This window comes from Candoia aspera, chromosome 1 (genome assembly GCF_035149785.1).
Source record: "Candoia aspera isolate rCanAsp1 chromosome 1, rCanAsp1.hap2, whole genome shotgun sequence".
NCBI lineage: Eukaryota > Metazoa > Chordata > Lepidosauria > Squamata > Boidae > Candoia > Candoia aspera.
This window is the reverse complement of record NC_086153.1, coordinates 20,653,846-20,672,274: the sequence shown is the minus strand read 5'-3', so window position 1 is coordinate 20,672,274 and position 18,429 is coordinate 20,653,846. Positions and strand designations below refer to the sequence as shown.

General features: G+C 43.7%; 2 protein-coding genes across 2 annotated transcripts in view; one reads left to right on the top strand and one right to left on the bottom strand.

Moving 5' to 3' along the window:
* Positions 1 to 12,943, bottom strand: part of LOC134494196 (adenylyltransferase and sulfurtransferase MOCS3-like) — a 56,965-nt gene extending 44,022 nt beyond the window's left edge. The window contains exon 1 of the mRNA XM_063299234.1: positions 12,932 to 12,943. The gene's annotated coding sequence lies outside the window, so the exon portion shown is untranslated. The remainder of the gene's footprint in view (positions 1 to 12,931) is intronic.
* PITPNM3 (PITPNM family member 3) overlaps positions 12,454 to 18,429 on the top strand; it is a 161,824-nt gene continuing 155,848 nt past the window's right edge. Inside the window, exon 1 of the mRNA XM_063299212.1 lies at positions 12,454 to 12,756. Coding sequence (XP_063155282.1) covers positions 12,729 to 12,756 — 28 coding nt within the window. The 5' untranslated portion in view covers positions 12,454 to 12,728. The remainder of the gene's footprint in view (positions 12,757 to 18,429) is intronic.

Below are 18,429 nucleotides of genomic sequence, written 5' to 3'. Positions count from 1 at the left end.
CCTTTCACATATTGAGTTCATATCCTTAAGATCTACAGCCTGAAAAGAATCCAGATTAACAGAAAAAGCAATTGCCAGGATTAAATACCTCCCTCAGTGCATGTCCAGATTGAGACAAATCTGATTGACTTTGCAAAGGACAATGACTATAGCTCCCTGCAAACTCTGACTGGTCAGGCTCTCCTCTCCCATTACCTTTAGGGAGAAAATGCTCTAGAGTGTGGAAAAGCATTCCTGGCTTGTGATTTGCAGTCACAATGGAAGCAGAGGTGCTCCCTTTTGCTGTATCCACTATCATAGAATAGGATTAAGGACACCTTAAAAGGTTCCCAGTTTCTTTATGATCCAACCATCCCAAGAGTTACTTTACTTGTGCTCTAATCCTTTGCCTATCTGCTTTATGTTCTCAGCTCCACTAATGACTGGGCACCCTAAGCATGTACACTGAAATCCTATAGAATAATCCATTACCATACCGGATATCATCTAGGCTAATTTAGGAAGGGAGACTCTTATGCCCAGTTGGATTATACAGTATACTAACAATATCCCTGGACTGTCCTGGTTATCCAGACCAACAACAAACTCTCCAGATTGGCTTACTGGCAGATGGAGCTTCTGACCAGTAAAATGGAATTTGTATACATTACAGCTGCGCCACCTCCTCACCTTCCAGCTGTAGCCTGCTGCATCACAGAGTACCTCAGGACAGAGCTGGGAGAGATGAACTCCATGCCACCCACCCACCCGCCCCATCTTCCCAGTACATGCCAGATCATCACTTTTATCCAAGATTAAATCCTGGACAGATGTTTTACCAGCAACTGATCTGGCTTGAAAACCCTCAAGATTTTTAAGCTGGATGGTCTACCTGTCCTGTTGTCTTGATTTTGGGGTTAGACTGCAAGCTGGAAGGAAGTAAATTAACAGCCTGCCCTCCTTCCCTTACAGTGGCTTGGTTATAACTTTCTATTATATCTCCCCATTAGTTTACATCATATTTACCTCCAGGCCATGTTCTATTCCCCCCAACTCATAATACTAAACACTTAATAAACCCAATAAGCTGAAGGAATTCCTCCCATTAGAATCCAGGTAATCTTGCAATATTCATACATAAATTCAAAAGGGTGGCCCACCCAAGGTCCTACCCTAAGGGGCTTCCAAATGGGCAACCCCTATAGTATTACTCATACAGCAGTGACCCCACTTATCCTAGTGCAGTGTTCCTTTAATGTCTGGGGAGCAGATGATGGAATCTCTTCACTGTGTGAAGTTCTGTTGTCCTCTCATTCTTGGGAAACTGTGTGTGTCATGTTCCCGTTCCGATGTTTATGGTTCCTCGTAACGTTTCACATGTCAGGTTAGTACATGTTAAGAGAGGATAAGAGAGGATAAGTACAGAAAGTCAACTCAGAATAACAAATGGAACAAAAGTATTCAATCATTCTCATCAATCTTCATTCATACCCTGCTTCCACATAGTGTTCCTCTTTCCATAGTGGGTACTGTAATTTGCCACTGGAGGGAAAGGCTGTAAGACTTTTGCCCTTGGATCATTACACTGTTGAGCCAAGATATCCAAGCCACCACTGATATCTAAGCAGAAGCGCAATAGATCCTCTGACACATTTCATGTGTCAATCTATCATATTCAGCCTGTGCTGGAATCCTTAAAGCAGAGTTTCTCAACCTCAGCAACTTTAAGACATGTGGACTTCAACTCCCAGAAATCCCTAGCCAGTGTGCAGCATGCATTTCTGGAAGTTGAAGCCCACATGTCTTAAAGTTGCTGAGGGTGAGAAACACTGCCTTAAAGGCTGTGGTTTCCCCACCTTTCACTCATGCATACATGCATCATTCACACAAGCAAGATGCAGCTTGTAATAGACATTTGACTTAACAATTGTTCACTTATAAGTTACACTCAGAAACTTGTAAGTGAACAAATTTATGATCCTAATTCTCCTACCTAATTGCTCCTACTAAAAAAATTATTAAAATAGCAGACTGTAAGCAAATTTAGCCATCAGTTCAAGGTAAAAGAGTGGATCACCAGTCACACTGCTCTCCAGCTATAGAAATGAATGTTGATGGAGAGATGCTATGGTGTATAGATAGAGATAGTTGAATGAGGAGAGATGCCTATCTAAAATGAGGAGCTGAATTAACTAGTCTCTTTTTCTCTCCTTGTATTGTACCAAGGTAGAACAATGCATTCATTTCTGACCAGCCATTTTCGATTAATCCAGATCTCAGCATTATTACAATTTAATCCCTTTTTTAGAAAGGAAATGTTCTTTCTGTTCAGGAACATTATCTTCAGATACCAGACTTTCATAATATCTTCATCCACCAGAATGGACAGTTTAGTTATTAATCGCTGGGTCTTATTTCTCATGTTCTCCCAGCTGTTCCATGCTCACGTTTGATACAATAAGGCTGGCATGGAATGGCATATCTTCCTGTTCATTCTGGTGTTACTTCTTTCATTAATCAGGTTTGCAAATGAATGGATCCATTCTGACATGACTTTTTTTTAAGCTGATCTTCAGCCATGCACTGAATGTGTTTACACAGGTGACTCTTTACTTAAACAAGGCTGCTGATAGGTTAGGTCAAGCTCTAGGTGTCCCTCCATCTTTTGTTTCATAATAGTTCCCATGGTAGTCCAACAATATCTTTGCCCACATCATTTTAGCATCATCACAGTTTGTTACGAACACCTCTGGCCAGACATGTGATGGGGCAGGGAATTTCAGATACTGTGTTGTGTAGACAAATTAAGCTCCTCTGGGCCGTTGAGCTTGACTCGGGGAGCATGAGAGCGCAAGCCTTCCTAGGGATCCCTGCTCAAGACAATATTAGGTCAGGATTTGGAGTTTCTCAGAAACATTGCTAGAATATGCACTGAAGCAGAAAGATAAAGTTCATTTCTTCATGTTGCACCTCTGGGCTATAATAATTGGGGTTTCCAGCAGGGTACTTAGTGATGCTTTGAAAGGGCACTTCTACTGACTGCTGCTCTTTTAAATTTCCTTCTGCTTTAGCAACAGTTGGAAAGTTGTGCATTCTGCCAGGGAAAGGCTGCTCAGGGAGAAATGAAGAAGGTGTGTGTGTATTGGGAGGCTAATTTGGTAAAAGCAGGAATGATTCAGCCCACAAAGTCCTTTTCTTTTGTAGCTGTCACATTTCTGCTTTTTGGTAGATGGCTGGGACAGGAGATAAAAGCAAACCAATGAACTGTCTAGATTCTGACTGCAGAGGTCATGATAAGCCATGACAAAAACTAGCCATAATTCATAGCCCAAAAACAAACCATTACTTCTTTTTTTTTAATAAGAATGGCTGGCTGGGGAATTCTGGGAGTTGAAGTCCACACATCTTCAAGTTGCCAAGGTTGAGAAACACTGATCTAGCAAATGATGGCCAGGAGTAACTTACACAAATAATTTCAATAAACAGTAGTTTCCTTTTTGTGAGTGGTGAAGAAACAAGAATGGAACTGATGTCCAAGAGAAGCAACCACCCTTGCTAAGTGTGGGAACCTGCTGCCCTTCTTAGCCTGAATGCTGGCATGAGTCCACCAGGTGGGGCAACTTCCACATATTCAAACCAAGACTCTGGAGGCAAAGCACCTGCTGAGGGCTTTGAAAAGATAATTAGAGATCAGCCTGGTATCTCAGGGAGAAAAGCAGCAACTTCAGGCTGCAGGGATGCTGCTTCCATTGACGAATGGAGCTGTACTGGAAGTGGGGGAAAGGCTATCTGAAGGCTTCAGCCCAGGCAGCCAAAGAGTTTACACATTACACAAAGGTGTGATGTCTTTTGACTTAGTGCCATGTGAGTTTATCTGTTCTGAATTGTAAGGTGTGATTTATGGCATAGCATGATAGGTGAATCTTCACAGTTGCATTATTTTTAAATAAACCATGTCTAAACAACTTGTGGTTTAGCAATCTGTGGATTAGGCCAGGGTTTCTCAACCCTGACAACTTTAAGATGTGTGAATTTCAAGTCCCAGAATTCTGGGAGTTGAAGACCACACATCTTAAAATTGTCAAGGTTGAGAAACACTAGGTTAGGCTACTGGCTGGGTTCATACCTCTCATTAAACTATAGTTTGTTTTAATTGTGGCTTACTGAATAAGCCAAAATGCATGTCAGGGCTCAGCTAGTGGCTGAGAGATTCCACCTGCCTTGGTGTACTTATCAGAATAGCAGAGGAGGAATATGGAGAGTCTAAACAACCATACATCATCAACAGACACTATGATAGCTAGAAATAAGAGGAAATGCAATTCTCCATTTCAGAGAGGTTGGAACTGCAAAAGAGTACAAAGAGTTTCATTGCTGACTGGATATAAATTCTGAACTACCATTCCCACCTGCCAGGAAATTGTATGGCCAGCATTTCCTGGATTACAATAAATAAAGTTTCTAGCCATGTTTGTCCTTGTCTCTGTGGGAGCCTGACAGTGACAAGGCTCATACATCCTGCTAAGCCCCAGCCAACCAATCCATGTTATGGCTTGGCACAGCATGTAAACCTAGCCTACAGCTAACTGACCTCTATGTGGAATGTTCTTCAGCAAAAGACAGATGGAGGAAGGCAGACAGATGAGTGGGCATCTGTTTTTGTCTCCCCCACCCATTTTTCAGTTGAACAATCCTGGAGGTGCTGCTGTTGAGGTTGGCATCATGGGAGAGGGCTTCTGCTCAGAACCCAGGTATGGCTTTGTTCTCTGGGACCAGCCTTCATGCTGCCACTTGTCAGGAATTGTCCTTCCCAAAGAAGCAACATTTCATGTGAAGCACTTATAGCCTCAAGAGGTGAGGAAGGTAGACAAACTGAGTTTAGACTACAAGGCATTCTGAAGCACCCTACTTGAGACACCCCCTTTTTTATGCATGCTCTGGCCTTACTGGGACTGCCTAAAACTGGGTGTGGGTATTGAGCATCTTCATACACTTTGGGACTTCTAACCGTGTTGTATCTAGTAACCAGGACTGTAGCATCCAGCCTGGGTGCTGCTTTTGTCCTGGCCATCTTCAGCAAGTGTGGAGGTTGGTTAATGCAGCTGGCCCTTGACCAAGCAGATGGGAAGCAGTAGGCAGCAACTGAAATTGGTATTAGTGTAACTGGGAAGGCTGAAACTGGGAATTACCCAGGGAGGCCAAGCTCAACTTGGACTGTTGGGGGAAAAAAAGCAGTGGGGCTTTAATAAGATTCCCCTGGCATCTCTTGCCTCTGAACTCTTGTTTTGTTTTGTATATAATTTTTTTGATTACAATAGTAAAAACTAATACAAAGTAAACTTAAAGAAAAGAGAATAGTAAGAAAGAATAAAAAGTGCAAGAAAAAAGAAAAAAAGAAAGAATATAACAAAAAGAAAAGAAATAAAGAAGTGACTTCTGACCTTCATTACAAGTATAAATTTAGTAACTCTTCATTCCCTATAAGGTTACAAACAGATACCTCTTCCTCCCATATCCCATCCCTTACCTATAAGCAAATCCATAAAACATCAACTTTTCAATCCTGTTGTCAGCAAAAAGTCTGCAAAGGGTTGCCAAAACTTTGCAAAAACAAAGAAGTCTTATTTTACCCTTGATCAAATAAACCAACTTTATATTCTTTCCTTTTAATTCTAACAGTCTTAATCTTTAGTTCATTCAAATATTGTCATAGGATTTGATTTCTCTTCAATTCTTCTTTATCCCATCGCACAGACTTCTTCAAGAGTTTAACAAGCCTCCTTTGTAGATCCAATAAGAGAACATTTTCCATGTCATTCTCTTTGTTTGTTGTTTGTATTTCCCCTTTAATTTTTAAAACTTCAGCCAGTTTCTTTTGTACTGTACATCCAATAAAGCATCCTTTTCCAAATCATTCTCTTGGCCCGTCATTTGTAGTTCTACTTTTGGTATTTTCTCTATCTTGTCAGACAAAATTTGCTCCACATCTTTCATTCCCTCATTAACATCATTTGGACATAGTCTATCCATAGAAGCAGACATCATTACTGACACTGTTGATATTGTAGCTACTAATTTCTGACTCCATTCTTCAGAGATCTTTCATATTTCCAATTTTATGATGTTTTGTGTCATTTTGTAAGTCCCAGTTAACCGACACCAAAAGCAGGCTTACATTTTTTTCCCTTCTACTTAGAATCTTTAGTCCCCTCTAGTGTCCAGTTTCTAAAATCATAAAGTTGCTTATCTTTGTTATGACTTACAATAGCCAAAATAGCCAAAATAAATCTGGTTCCCACGAGAAGCTATTTATTTTCTATAGTTAATTCCAAAATCTTATAGTAAAAGTTAATATTCCAAATTTAACTGGACCCTTAATCTGTTTATAACTTACTTAGATCAAAATCTTACTTAGCTTTTTACTGTTTATTTCAAATTCCTTGAGTTCTTAAGCTTGTAATTAATTTTTCTTTTGTTCAGAGTTGAAGCTAAATTCACCTGGCGACTTTTCAAACTAAGATGGCTTAGGCAATTTCCAAAAGTGATTAGAAAGTGGCCCATAAGCGAAGCTCAATTGCTTGTCCTTGGAATATAGTAAAGAAGGTACAAATTGATTATTATGTGATTACGTGCTGTCAAGTAGTTGCCAACTCTTAGTGACCACATAGGTAGATTTTCTCCATGAAAGTACAAATAAAGGATGTATGTATGTATGTGTGTATGTATGTATGTATGTATGTGCTTGATTTAAAAGCTACCCAACTCCAAAATTTCTTGGGCAGCTTACATTTTAAAACAGTAAAAACAGTAATAGTCAGAAGATACCATGCATGTCTGAACAAAATAAACTCCATATGCTACAAAAAATACACCCAACGGGCTCAACACCTATCATATTCCAAGGGCTGGGAGAACAACCAGGTTTCTAGAGGGCAGGTACCACAACAGAGACAGCACACTTCCTGGGTCCCAATAGAACACATTGTTTATAGATGGGACCCACAGAGCACTGTCTGATCTTACCAAATGGGCAGAAACCATGGAAGATAGGCATTCCCTCAAATAGCCTGTCTCTATATCATGAAAGGTTATATAGGTAATAACCAGCACCTTGAATTGCGCCCAGAAGCTCACTGGCAACTAGTGCAGCTTATGGAGCAGTGGTGTCACATGGGCACACTGAGGTATGCCCATCACTGCTTGCACCACTGCATTCTAGATCAGCTGTAGCTTCCAAATGGTCTTCAAGGGTAGCCCCATGCATTGCATTGCAATAGTCCAACATGAGGTGACTAGGTCATCCAGAAGGCCACTGGATCCACGAATGGGTAAAATCGGTGCACTAAATGAAGCTGTGCAAGGTCCCTCTTGGCCAAACATGTCATCTGTTCTTTGAGCAGGAACTGTGAATCCAATTCAAGATTGTGACCAGTCTTAAATGTGGAAGAGCAACCCCAAGCAAGACTAAAGATGGAAGGTCACCAGATCCAGGGGGCCCTAATATCCACAGCCACTCAGTCCTAGCAGGATTGAGCCTGAATATGTTTCTTTTTCCCCAAACCCGCAGAGCACCCACCCACTGGGACAGGGCACTGACAGCATCATTTGGCTGGTCTGGGATTGAGATGTATAACTGAGTATCATCAGCATATTGATGATACTGGACTCCAAACGGATGGATGACCTCACCCAGTGACTTGATGTAGATATTAAACAGGAGGAGAGAGAGCATCAAGCCCTGAGGCACTCCACAGATGAGGGACTGAGGGCACAACCTCTCCCCTCTGGCAATACCAACTGGAACCGGCCATGGAGAAGGGAGAACAACTGTAATATCCCAAACTCTGCAGCCAGTCCAGAAGGATGCCATGATGGATGGTACTGAAAGCTGCTGAGAGATTAAGAAGCACAAGGTTGGACTGACCACCCCATCCTAGGTCTGCCAAAGGTCACTGACGAGCATGACCAGCGCTGTCTCCATATTGTATCCCTGGCTGAATCCTGACTGAAATGAGTCCAGAACCTGCTTCCTCCAGAATTCTCTGCAGCTGCTGTCTGCTCACCTTCCCAACAACTATGGGGGCCATTTCTGTAAATAAACAGTTCTCTCATGAGAGCCCTTCACATCCTTTCAAACTCTAGATATGCCCCTTGCCCAAGAAGATTGCCTACCCTGATCTAAGAAGAGTTCTGCTAGATCAGATCAACCAGGATCCATCAACATCTGCCTGTGCTTATCAAAAGTCCAAGGAAACCTTTATTTAACAGACCATTCACAGGGAAGAGACGTCCTTTCTGAACATCCATTAAGATAAAATTACATCATCTGTGTTGATTTACATAATTTGTGCAATGATGTCACAATGCAAATGACATAAGTTGCACAAATGACACAATTTGCATCAAACATAAACGATACAATTTGCATCACTGCATAATGGCATTACACATATGTAAATTGACTCAACTGATGTAATTTGTGTCATTTGCAAAATTATGCCATTACATAAACGATGCAGAGAGCTGCAAATAAAGTCAATTAACAAAGCTTTTTTTTGTATTTTTTTAATTGTGTCATCTGAGTTACTTTGGATGCAGTGAGTATGTTTGCTATTCAGGAGAGATGTCTGAATAAAAATTTTGTCCATTGCATTGCATTTGAATTCTAAATGGGGATCCATTAAATCCAGGTTTCACTATCTTTAGAGGGGCATTTAGCAATTCACTGTTTCTGAATCTTGCTTTCAGCTATTTTACATCCTGACCCATTTTGATAAAATGTTAGCTCTCTGTAACGGGAGTACAGGGTAGATTCAGCCTGGAGATTAAGGAGAAACACAATAATAGTCTGCATATATTCAAAGGGTGGTCACACAGAAATGGAGAATTTTCTGTGATGTACCAGAGGTTAAGATTAGAATCATTATAATGATTATAAGGAAAATTATAAGGAAAATTATAAAGAAAGCAGATCATGCCTATATTGTTAGGAGAAATTTCCTAATATTAAGAGCTGTTCGACAATAAAACAGACTGCCTCAAGAGGAGATCTGTCCTCTCCTTTAAGCAAATGGCCATGTACCCTTTTTCAGGGCCAGGACTGTCCTATCAGCATAGCAGATCCTGCACGGAGCAGGTGGTGGTGGTGGTGGGACTTCTGAACGTCATTTTCAGATCTTAGGATTCAACCCTAAATTTTCCAAGGAGGTCTTGTCCCCCATCCCTCAGGTTTTGGTTCTAAATTTTGTAGAGGGCAGTCATTGCTGTTGACAGCTTCAGTGGTATACATTGCAAAATATTTTCTGTGCATGCTTTTCTTTCTGTCTTTGTCTGTAGAAAGCTACCTAAAATGCAGCAGTAGGGGCCAGGCTTTCAGAATTATTTCTTCATGGCAATAAAAAATTGTTGGGCTTTGAATAACCAAATTAATGGGTGTCAATTAAATTGTAACAATTGAGAGAGAGCCACAAATGGTTCTATGCACTGCTGGAGTGCTGTGACAATGTGGAGTGGTGCCACGAAAGAAACTTCTGCCGTGTATAAAGAGCATTTTCGCTGAGGAAAGGCTTTTGATCCAGCATCAGTGGAGTGGAAATTGGATGGAAAGGTAAATCAGGAATCAATTTCTCCAGGACATGCACAGTCAGAGCTTTTTTAATGAGCTTAATCAAAGTTAATTCTACTCAAAAGTCCACATAGCACTTTGGTAATATTTGGCTCTGGGGGGAGGGGAGTTATTGAAGGAGAATGGTAATGAAAATATGAAATATTACACAGCAGGGAAAATGTAGGAGGGGAGCCATTTTGTGGCTGGGCAGAACACACCACAGTGCTCGTGTATCTGTTGTGACGTTGCCTACAGCTTCTACAGTGGCTGTAAATGGCAAACTTTCATATTCCATTTTAGCTTTAAAAATAGAATGCACGAGTGGAAGAAGCTCATGAACTGCACAGGGACGCTCTTTAGAGAGCCACAACAGTTTGCAGAAACTTTGTGAGAATGCCGTTGCAGCTGAATGATGGGCTGTGGCCACCTACCTGTGGGCAGCCCCCTTTCCAAATGAGACTGTAACAGGAGCTGCATTTCTTTCAAGATCATCCACTCTCTCAAAGCAGTCCCTTAATTATCTCCCATTCTCTTTCTCTTGTCTTCTTTTCTTTCAGCTACTTCAGGGCCTTCCAATTACTTATCTTCATAGTTGAATCCCCCCCAACGTGCTCAGCGTGGATTTACACAGCACACGAAACCCTAAGCCTGACCTAACCAAGCATAGTTGCTGTGTTCCCATATCACGTCCAGTCCAACTAAACTATTTTGGGTTCCTCAACCGACTGAATCACAAGTGACCAAACCCTGTCTTAGTCTTGTTTAGTGTGATCTACCTTTAAAAAGCACTGATGGTGGCTTGTTAAGGTATGATGAGGAAACCCAGCCAACTGTGGATTATTCCCTGAACCGTGGCTAAAGATATGGCTACACTAACTGGGCTGCAAACGTTTGGGCAACCACCAGTTGGCAGCAAATAGATGAAGCATGTTCTAACCCTTTGCTGTCACCTAGTCATCATCTGGAGTTTTGCAGAGCAGCTCTGGTAACCTACTAATAAAAACATTGCTTAGCACAATCTGCAAGCCTGGTCATTGGGACTTCTGCCTTCAGTGTTGTAACCCAGAGAGAATATCAACATGATGGTGACTTTTTTCAAGGTGGCGTCTAGGAGTGTATTTTGTTCCTTCCTATCAATTGACAGTAAAGAAGGATGATGAAGGACTGGCCCTTGTTCCTGTTTGCCTTGCAAGAAGGAGATGTGCTAAAAATGCTAAGAAAGATCCAGTCTGATCTAGTGGTTAAGGCACCAGGCTAGAAACCAGGAGGCTGTGAGTTCTAGTCCTGCCTTAGGCACGGAAGCCAGCTGGGTGACCTTGGGACAGTCACTCTCTCTCAGCCCAACTCACCTCACAGGGTTGTTGTTGTGGGGAAAATAGGAGGAGGAAGGACTATTAGGTATGTTTGCTGCCTTGAGTTATTTATAAAAATAATAAAGGTGGGATAAAAAAAATCTAAAAAAAAGAAGAGTGGAAGCTTTGAAAGAAAAGCTAATTTTGATCTCTGGAGCAAATAACATTGGCCCTTTAGGCTGTCCTGAACAGGGCCGCAACTAGGGGGGGCAACTGGGGCATGTGCCCTGGGCGCCGCACTGGAGGGATGCCAAATGAGCACTGTGGTGGTGCCAAAATGAGCATGGGGGGGCGCCAAAATGGGCGTGGAATCCATGTTTGCCCCAGGTTACACAGACCCTAGTTGCAGCCCTGGTCCTGAACCACTCCCTTATGGATCATGTAATCACAATTTCAGCAAATAGAACACCTCCTTTGCGTTCAGGACATCCCTGGTTCAAGCCTAGCATTTCCCACCTAAGCAGAATCGGCTGGAAATCTCTCTGCCTAAGACTTTGGAGAGCCATTGATGGTGACAGCAGGAGGAGATACTTCAAGGATCACTTTTGGGATCGGCAGCTTTCTGCAGTTCTTGCTTAAATCTTGGTCTGACTGCCCACCCACCTGATAGGCAGGGACAGAGTACAACAGGAAAATGAAAGGTTTCTTCCCCCCACCACAGATCCTACACTGCGTGTCCTTCTCTACCTGGTGTCCTCCAGCTGTGTTGGGTGCAGCTCCCAGATTTCCCAGCCAAAGACCGTGTGTTGGGGGGGCACTCTAAAAGTTGTGCCATTGCAGCTGGACCCCCCTCCCCCCACCATAGGGGAAGCTGGCTCCAGCAGTGAATTCAGACAGGTAATCAATGCAGCCCTCGTTATTTTGGGGGTGGGTGGGCAGAAAGATGGGAAGAGGGATGTGTCTGTCCCTTGGAAAGATGGCTACAGCACTGGCCCTTGTGGGCTTGGGAGAGGATATCCTCACCAACCTACCTGTAATTTCAACAACCCAGGTTCTCTTGGGATTTCCTACAGCAAGGGTATTGCCTTAATTCTTAATACTAGAGGTGGAAAGAAAAATGCATTGACTCCCTTCACACCACACAGCATGGTTACTGAATTAGCCCATACTGTGAGTTTGCACAATATACCAAACGCTTAACTGTCCAACAACCTGATCACAACACTCCACCCGCCCCCTCCAGCCAAGCTTAGCATGTCGTGAGAGCATAGCCGTCGCCTGATCTACTTTAAGCCCGTTGTGCGAATGCACACACTCCTTTGAGGAGAATGCGCTCTGTACATGCTCGGGACCGCGTTCGGTCTTCGTGCTTTGGACGCTGAAGATCCTGCATCGAGTTTGGTCCCGACGACGCGTGGGGCAGAGTGGGAAGAGCTGCCGCAAAGGCGCCGATCCCTCTTCCGGCCCTCCGCTGGTGGTGCTTTTCCTCAGGGGCGTGACAGGCCGAGGGTGGGGGTGCAGTTTCTCCAGCCAAATGTTTCTGCCTGGCTGCGCGGCAGCTCAACCTGCAGCCGCTGCAGCAGCCCTGCGCCAGCGGGAGGGTGCTGTCGGTGTTGGGCCTCGGCGCGGGGTGGGTTCGCAGCCCCTCCCCAGCCGCTGAAGAGACCTCCCCCCTCCCCGCGAATTGGCCGTGGTACCTTTAAAGGAAGGGGGGCGGCGGTGGAAGCAGCAGCTCCTCCAGCGCTGAGCGGGAGCCGCTGCCGGGCCGGGGAGCGAGACGCAGCTTCTCCGCTAGAGACGGTGCGCGAGAGGCGGACGCGGTGGCGCTACGCTGGACAGCATAAGAGGCGATGGCGACGGACCCGCCGCCGCGCCCAGGTGAGCTTCTGCGGCGCGGCTGCTTGTTCCCTCGCACGTGCCCCGTCGCCGCGCGCGGAGCTGCAGTTTAGTAGCCGAGGCATTGCCGAAAGGGTGAATTATGGCGGCGACGAGGGGGGCGAGACGCTCCTGAGCACGTGCAGAGCGCTAGGGATCAGGAGCGGCACTCGGGAACGGGGTCTTTCCCCGCGAGAGCTGCGCGGCCTCGAGGTTCTTCACCCGCCGCGCCAAAGCTGGGGCAGGGCGCCTTGTCACCGAATCTGCAAAGGCGGCGCGCCTTTGGGTAGTGGCAGCCTTTTTAGTGTTCTGTCTCCTTCAAAACCGAATGGATTCCATTATGGTTCTTGTTCTCAGCCACTAGGTGCGAGGACTCTGAACATGTGTCGAGTGCTTTTCTTTAGCTGTTGCGGCGGGAAGGCGCTGTTCCTCCCTCTGCCTACTCCTGCTGGGTAGAAGGCTATTCAGCAGACTGCACCACCCGCTGCAAATCCAATCAAATGACTGGGTGAAAGCCCTTTTTAATTCCTTGGGGTCTCGCTAAAGTCCGCTGTTTTCATAGGCGTTGTCCTGCCACTTCATCCTCAGCATGGCAACAAACCTCATTGACCTGCTGGGTCAAGGAAATTTCCTGATGGAGAAGACCTGAATTTCTCTTCAACTCGCCCCCTCCCCCCCTTTCCTGGGTGCAATTCTTGCTCAGATTTGGCTTCCTTTGGAAGGAAGTTGATGAAGCCCGATGGCGTTTTCTGACACTTGAATTTATTAATAGGCAGGTTAAGCAGAACAGAGGCATATTTTAACTTTCTGAGAAGGCTGAGAAATCCACTGTCCCTTTATCACAGATTTCCACAGAAATTAGCACCACTGTGAAGATTCTGACAATGCAGAGTGCTGTCAGTCTCAGCAATGAGACCTGGATGTTTTTAGCTGGGACAGAGGGAGAAGATTCTCCATTGCAGGCAATTTTATGGCAGTTGAGAGAATAATTGTGAGCAGTCTGACAATTAGCCAGAAAGAAAGAAACACAATTTTGCCAGGACTGTTAAGGCAATCCCCAACAATGCTTGTAATGTTAATTCTCCTATGGCCAAGTTTCCAGTTTTGTAACACCTGTATGACATGTGTCTCTATTAACTTCCATCTGCTTTTGCTAGTGTTTTGGCTGAATTTCCTTTCCACATTTAAATGGCAAAATAAACACTTTGTCCTCCAGGACATGTGTATTCAGTTTCAGATTACTGGGAGAGGAAGGCAGGAGGAAACCACATCTCCATCCTCCATACAGACATGGGTTGCAAAAGAAAGTGTGTTTTTCCCCCCCAGAAATTTGTTGCTTTTCCCCTTGCTCAGGCATCTTATGAATGCATATGCTGGTGCTGCCCAGACACTTCAACATAATTGTTTTATGTAGAAATGCAAATGTAGCGAGGCCAGCTGCCCCTTTCAGGAAGAATATACTGTATGCTGTTTTCCAGGAGGTGTGTTCAGGATAGGCAGAGATGTACAGAGAACCAGGTTTGCCAACTGGGGTTTCACTGCCTCGCAGTTTCTGAGCATGATGCCCAGCTTTGCCATGACAACTCTGATTCTGCAGCATGCTCATTTCTCTCCAGGTATCTTCTACAACAGGGTTCCTCAACCTTGGCAACTCTAAGCTGTGCGGACTTCAACTCCCAGAATTCTGGGAGTTGAAGTCCGCACAGCTTAGAGTTGCCAAGGTTGAGGAACCTTGTTCTACAACATCCCATTTATTTTGTGGCTCTGCTTTGGTTCCTTCTGAGCTTTGGAAATGTACAGATGACATTGAATGAACCCCAAACTAACAGGCTACTAAGGTTCTTTGTGTCCTGCTGCCTGATGCAAAAGGGAATGGGGTTGCCTTTATGGGGGAATATATAACCAATATTATATTATTTTCTCCCATTTCCCAAGCATTAGAATTTCTAGAAGTTGTGCTGTTTCTGGGTTGGCTGTCCCTTGAATGCCACATGGAAAGTTAAAGTACCTCTGTAATACACGTTGCTTATTTTGCAAGCCAAGTACGGTATAACAGAAGTAAATAGGTGTTCCTGGAGCAGGAATCACAACTGAAATCACTTCAGTTTTCTTTTCAGAAAACAGCTCCTGACCCTTGGATGCTCTGGGCAAGCAACAAGTTCTCTCCCAAATTAAAACAGCCAAGCTGACTTCCAACCATTTCTCTGCCCTATGACAGGTGGATTCACTTCCCTATCCTCTGGTGGGCATTGCATTCCAAAGGCATGCAAGTTCGTGGTTACTAATTGATTGCCCATTTGTAGCAATTAAGCTGGGTTGAACTGCAAGAAGGATTTCTTTGCAAGTTAAACCTCCAAAGTAATGGTCTGGGTGCTTCAGGTCTGTCTAGTTTAGAGATTTCAATAGTCTCTGGATGAGCTTCCCTTGCCTTTTAGCCATAGCCCGTACTTCTTTCATGGATCTGGAAAACTGAGGCAGCAAATAAATTGCCCAAATTCATAAAGAACTCTGTAGAGAACAGCTGAATAAGAGCACTGGGCTTATATTTAAAGAAGGAGGCATATAGAAATGAGAAAAGCTCTCTGACTTGGCATTAATGAAGTGGGGGCCTCATTTTAAGAAGGCTGCGTTTTCTTTCTCTTTTTAATCATTCAGTCTCCCCCCCAGCCCCGTGTTGCATTCCTGTTAGGACATTACCATAGGAGCTATAAGGGAAGACACTTTCGTCCAGCAAGTGATGGTGACAATGCTGTAGAAGGAGTGTGCGTGTGTGACAGATCATCTAGCCACTAGCAATAAGGGGCAATTAAAAAAGCCCCCTATGTCTTTAGTTTTGTAGTAAACTTTCTTAACATGTTTCTTGTGAGTTAGAGGCCAAAGCTGGCCTTGTTTGACCTGTAAAACAACAAAAGGAAAGAGAAAGATATTAGCCAAGGTAGCATTCCCACTGCTGTTTTATGAATCATTTTTTTTAATCTGCTTTACAGGTACTTTCCCCCTTTTCTGGGCTAGGTCATACAGCTGTCTTAACATCTGTTCCAAAGTGAAAGAAGCAGTTCCTGGTTTTGTCAGAAAATGCTAAGGAGATGAACTCCAAAGAGTTTGTAAGATTTCTGATAGATTTTCTTGGCTTCTTGCTGTGGACTTCAAGAAAGATCAGGAGAGTCTTTATATAATGGTGGTATTTTGCTGCAAGGGTTTTGCTTTGACCTCGTAGAACAGGAAAAACAACTTGAGCTTTTAAATTTTCTAGGAGAAACAGGAAGGCAGAATCTGCCTGGCCTTGAAGAATGTCTGGCATCTGCCTTTGGGATGGTTCCAGTTGGGAGGGAAGGGTTCGATCTTTTTTTTTTCCAGTTCATATGGGCAGAGGTGACCTTTTCCTTCTTCCATAACTGGCTGCCGATAATATTGATTGCTGAAATCTTATAGGAGAGGCGCCTGGCGTGGTGCTGGGTACATCAGTTGGGTAGGCAATGATTCGATTGTACACAGCACTAGGAAATACAAGGGCTAGAAAATTAACATTGAAAACAACATTCTTGAAGATGACAGTGGCAAACCTCTTCCATATTGTTGCCTTGAAAACTACGTGAGCATGTCCCTGAAGTTACCTGGGGTCAAATTCAACTAGAAGGGCTCATTAGTGTTTTATGTATGCTTGGCTGCAGCTGAAGAAATGAGTCACTGGATGGGAATTTAGAACTTGGGAGAGGGGGTGGTACTTCCTCCCCTCATGTTCACCATAGCACGTGGGGATCTTCTCTAGAACATTTGCCAGAGTCAGGTGTCAGTGGCATGGCTTTCTCGAGCATCCTGGAAATTATGGTGCTAAAATGTTCTGCACCTTCATGAAACTGCAGCAAAATTCCTGAGGCATCTGCTCTGGCTGCTACTTAGGAATTAATTCTGGGCTTGATTAGCAGGAGGTTCTCATTTCCCCGCATCAAGCCAGAGGAAGGTGGGTGAATATGTCATGTTTTTCCTCCAGCATGGGAGAGTTCAGAGCTGAATAGGCACTTCTGCTAATCGAAATAACTGGCTGTGCTCACATATGGCACTAACATAGATGATCTGATTATTGTTTTGCTTGATGGGTGAATCAGACCTTTGTAGTTTATAAACTTGGGTTCATGGCACAACAGTCATACTCCTATGAGCTGTTAAGTATGGCTTAATGTTAGCCGTATTTAAGGCATCCACCCAGCACTTGCCTCCTGTGTCAGGTTAAGCAGTGTTCCCGATTGGTGAGATACAATTACTTTAGACAGGATTGTCATTTAATTGTTTTAGTTTGCTTTAGTGGTGTGTGTTATTTTTCTTTTCTTTTTTCTTTTTCTTTAATGATTTTGTACGCTGCCTAGAATCACATTGTTTGAGATGGGTGGCCATATAAATGTTCTAAATAAATAAATGTGACCCAACAAATTTTGGCTGGCCATGGTTTGTTAGTCTCCCTCCTTTTCTGCAGACATCTCTGCAACTTTGTGCTTGCTGCTTCTGCTGCTTCTGTAGGATTATATTTTTAAAGCCCACAGTTTCCCAAGGTCTTAGAATCACATGAGAGAGGTAGGAGAATGGTAGCTGTTCCAGTCTGTTTTCAGAACAAAGCTCTTGCTGCACTTCCGTGCGAGTGAGAGGCTGGAAAGGAAGCATGAAAAACACAGGTGCCACTGGAGGAGCAACACTGCAAGCAGCCATTCCTGAACCCCATCTTGTTTTCCTGGTGAACCTAGGCTGCTTAATTGTAACTTAGGCATTAGTATAAGCTCAGATGATATGGAAACTGTGTTTAAAGTAAGGCAACCTACATTAAGCTATGGTTAGTTTGACTGGGTATTTTCTAGGTAAGCGAATATAATTGGTCTTTTCATATCTTATGCTGTGCCCATATAAATCAACCATATTATGGCTTAATGTGATGGTCTAGGTTTTATGCTTAGACAATGGCTTGATTCCCATAACATGATGGACCATAAACCATCCACGACTAGTGAAGCTTAGTGTAGCCTGTTACGTGACTTCAGTCATTCTCTGAGCATGCACAACCGTATTAACTAGCCTGATCCATGGATGGGGCTCAGACAGTCTAACAATGTAAGTTAGCTTATTGTGCAAACCCAATCCAATTTGTGAGAAGCTAGCCGCTATGGTTAAAGCCAACCATGTCTTCGTCCAATGTGTGAACCCAGGTAATAATGGGAAAGCCCTTTGCTGCTGAAACTCCAGTGGGAATGAACCCTTGTCTTTTGGAAGGAAGTGACATGAAGGCCAGGTTTGAGCAGAGTCTAGAGTTGGTAGTATTCCTGAGCCAGGCATGCTATTTCCAAGGCTGTTATTACCAGCAAGCAACAAAATCGATGCAACAGGTTAAGTTTCCTGATTCAACTAAAGCTACTCAGGTTAGAGTAGCTTTAGTTGAATCAGGAAACTTAACCTGTGGTATTACAGCTGCCTGGCTCAATTGTGGAGGATCAGGTGTGAATCTCTGAAAATTTATTCCTCTTTAGTTAAAAGAGACAGAGAACTACATTGCATCAAAAAAAAAACTTGAAACAGAGCAGCTGTTTGTGGGAGAACTATGGGTTTCCCAAGCTATGTCCTTTTTTTTGCTGTCTCATCCTCAGGCTGTGAATGTGCCTTGATATCTTAAGGAGAGAACTATTAGTTTTTTCT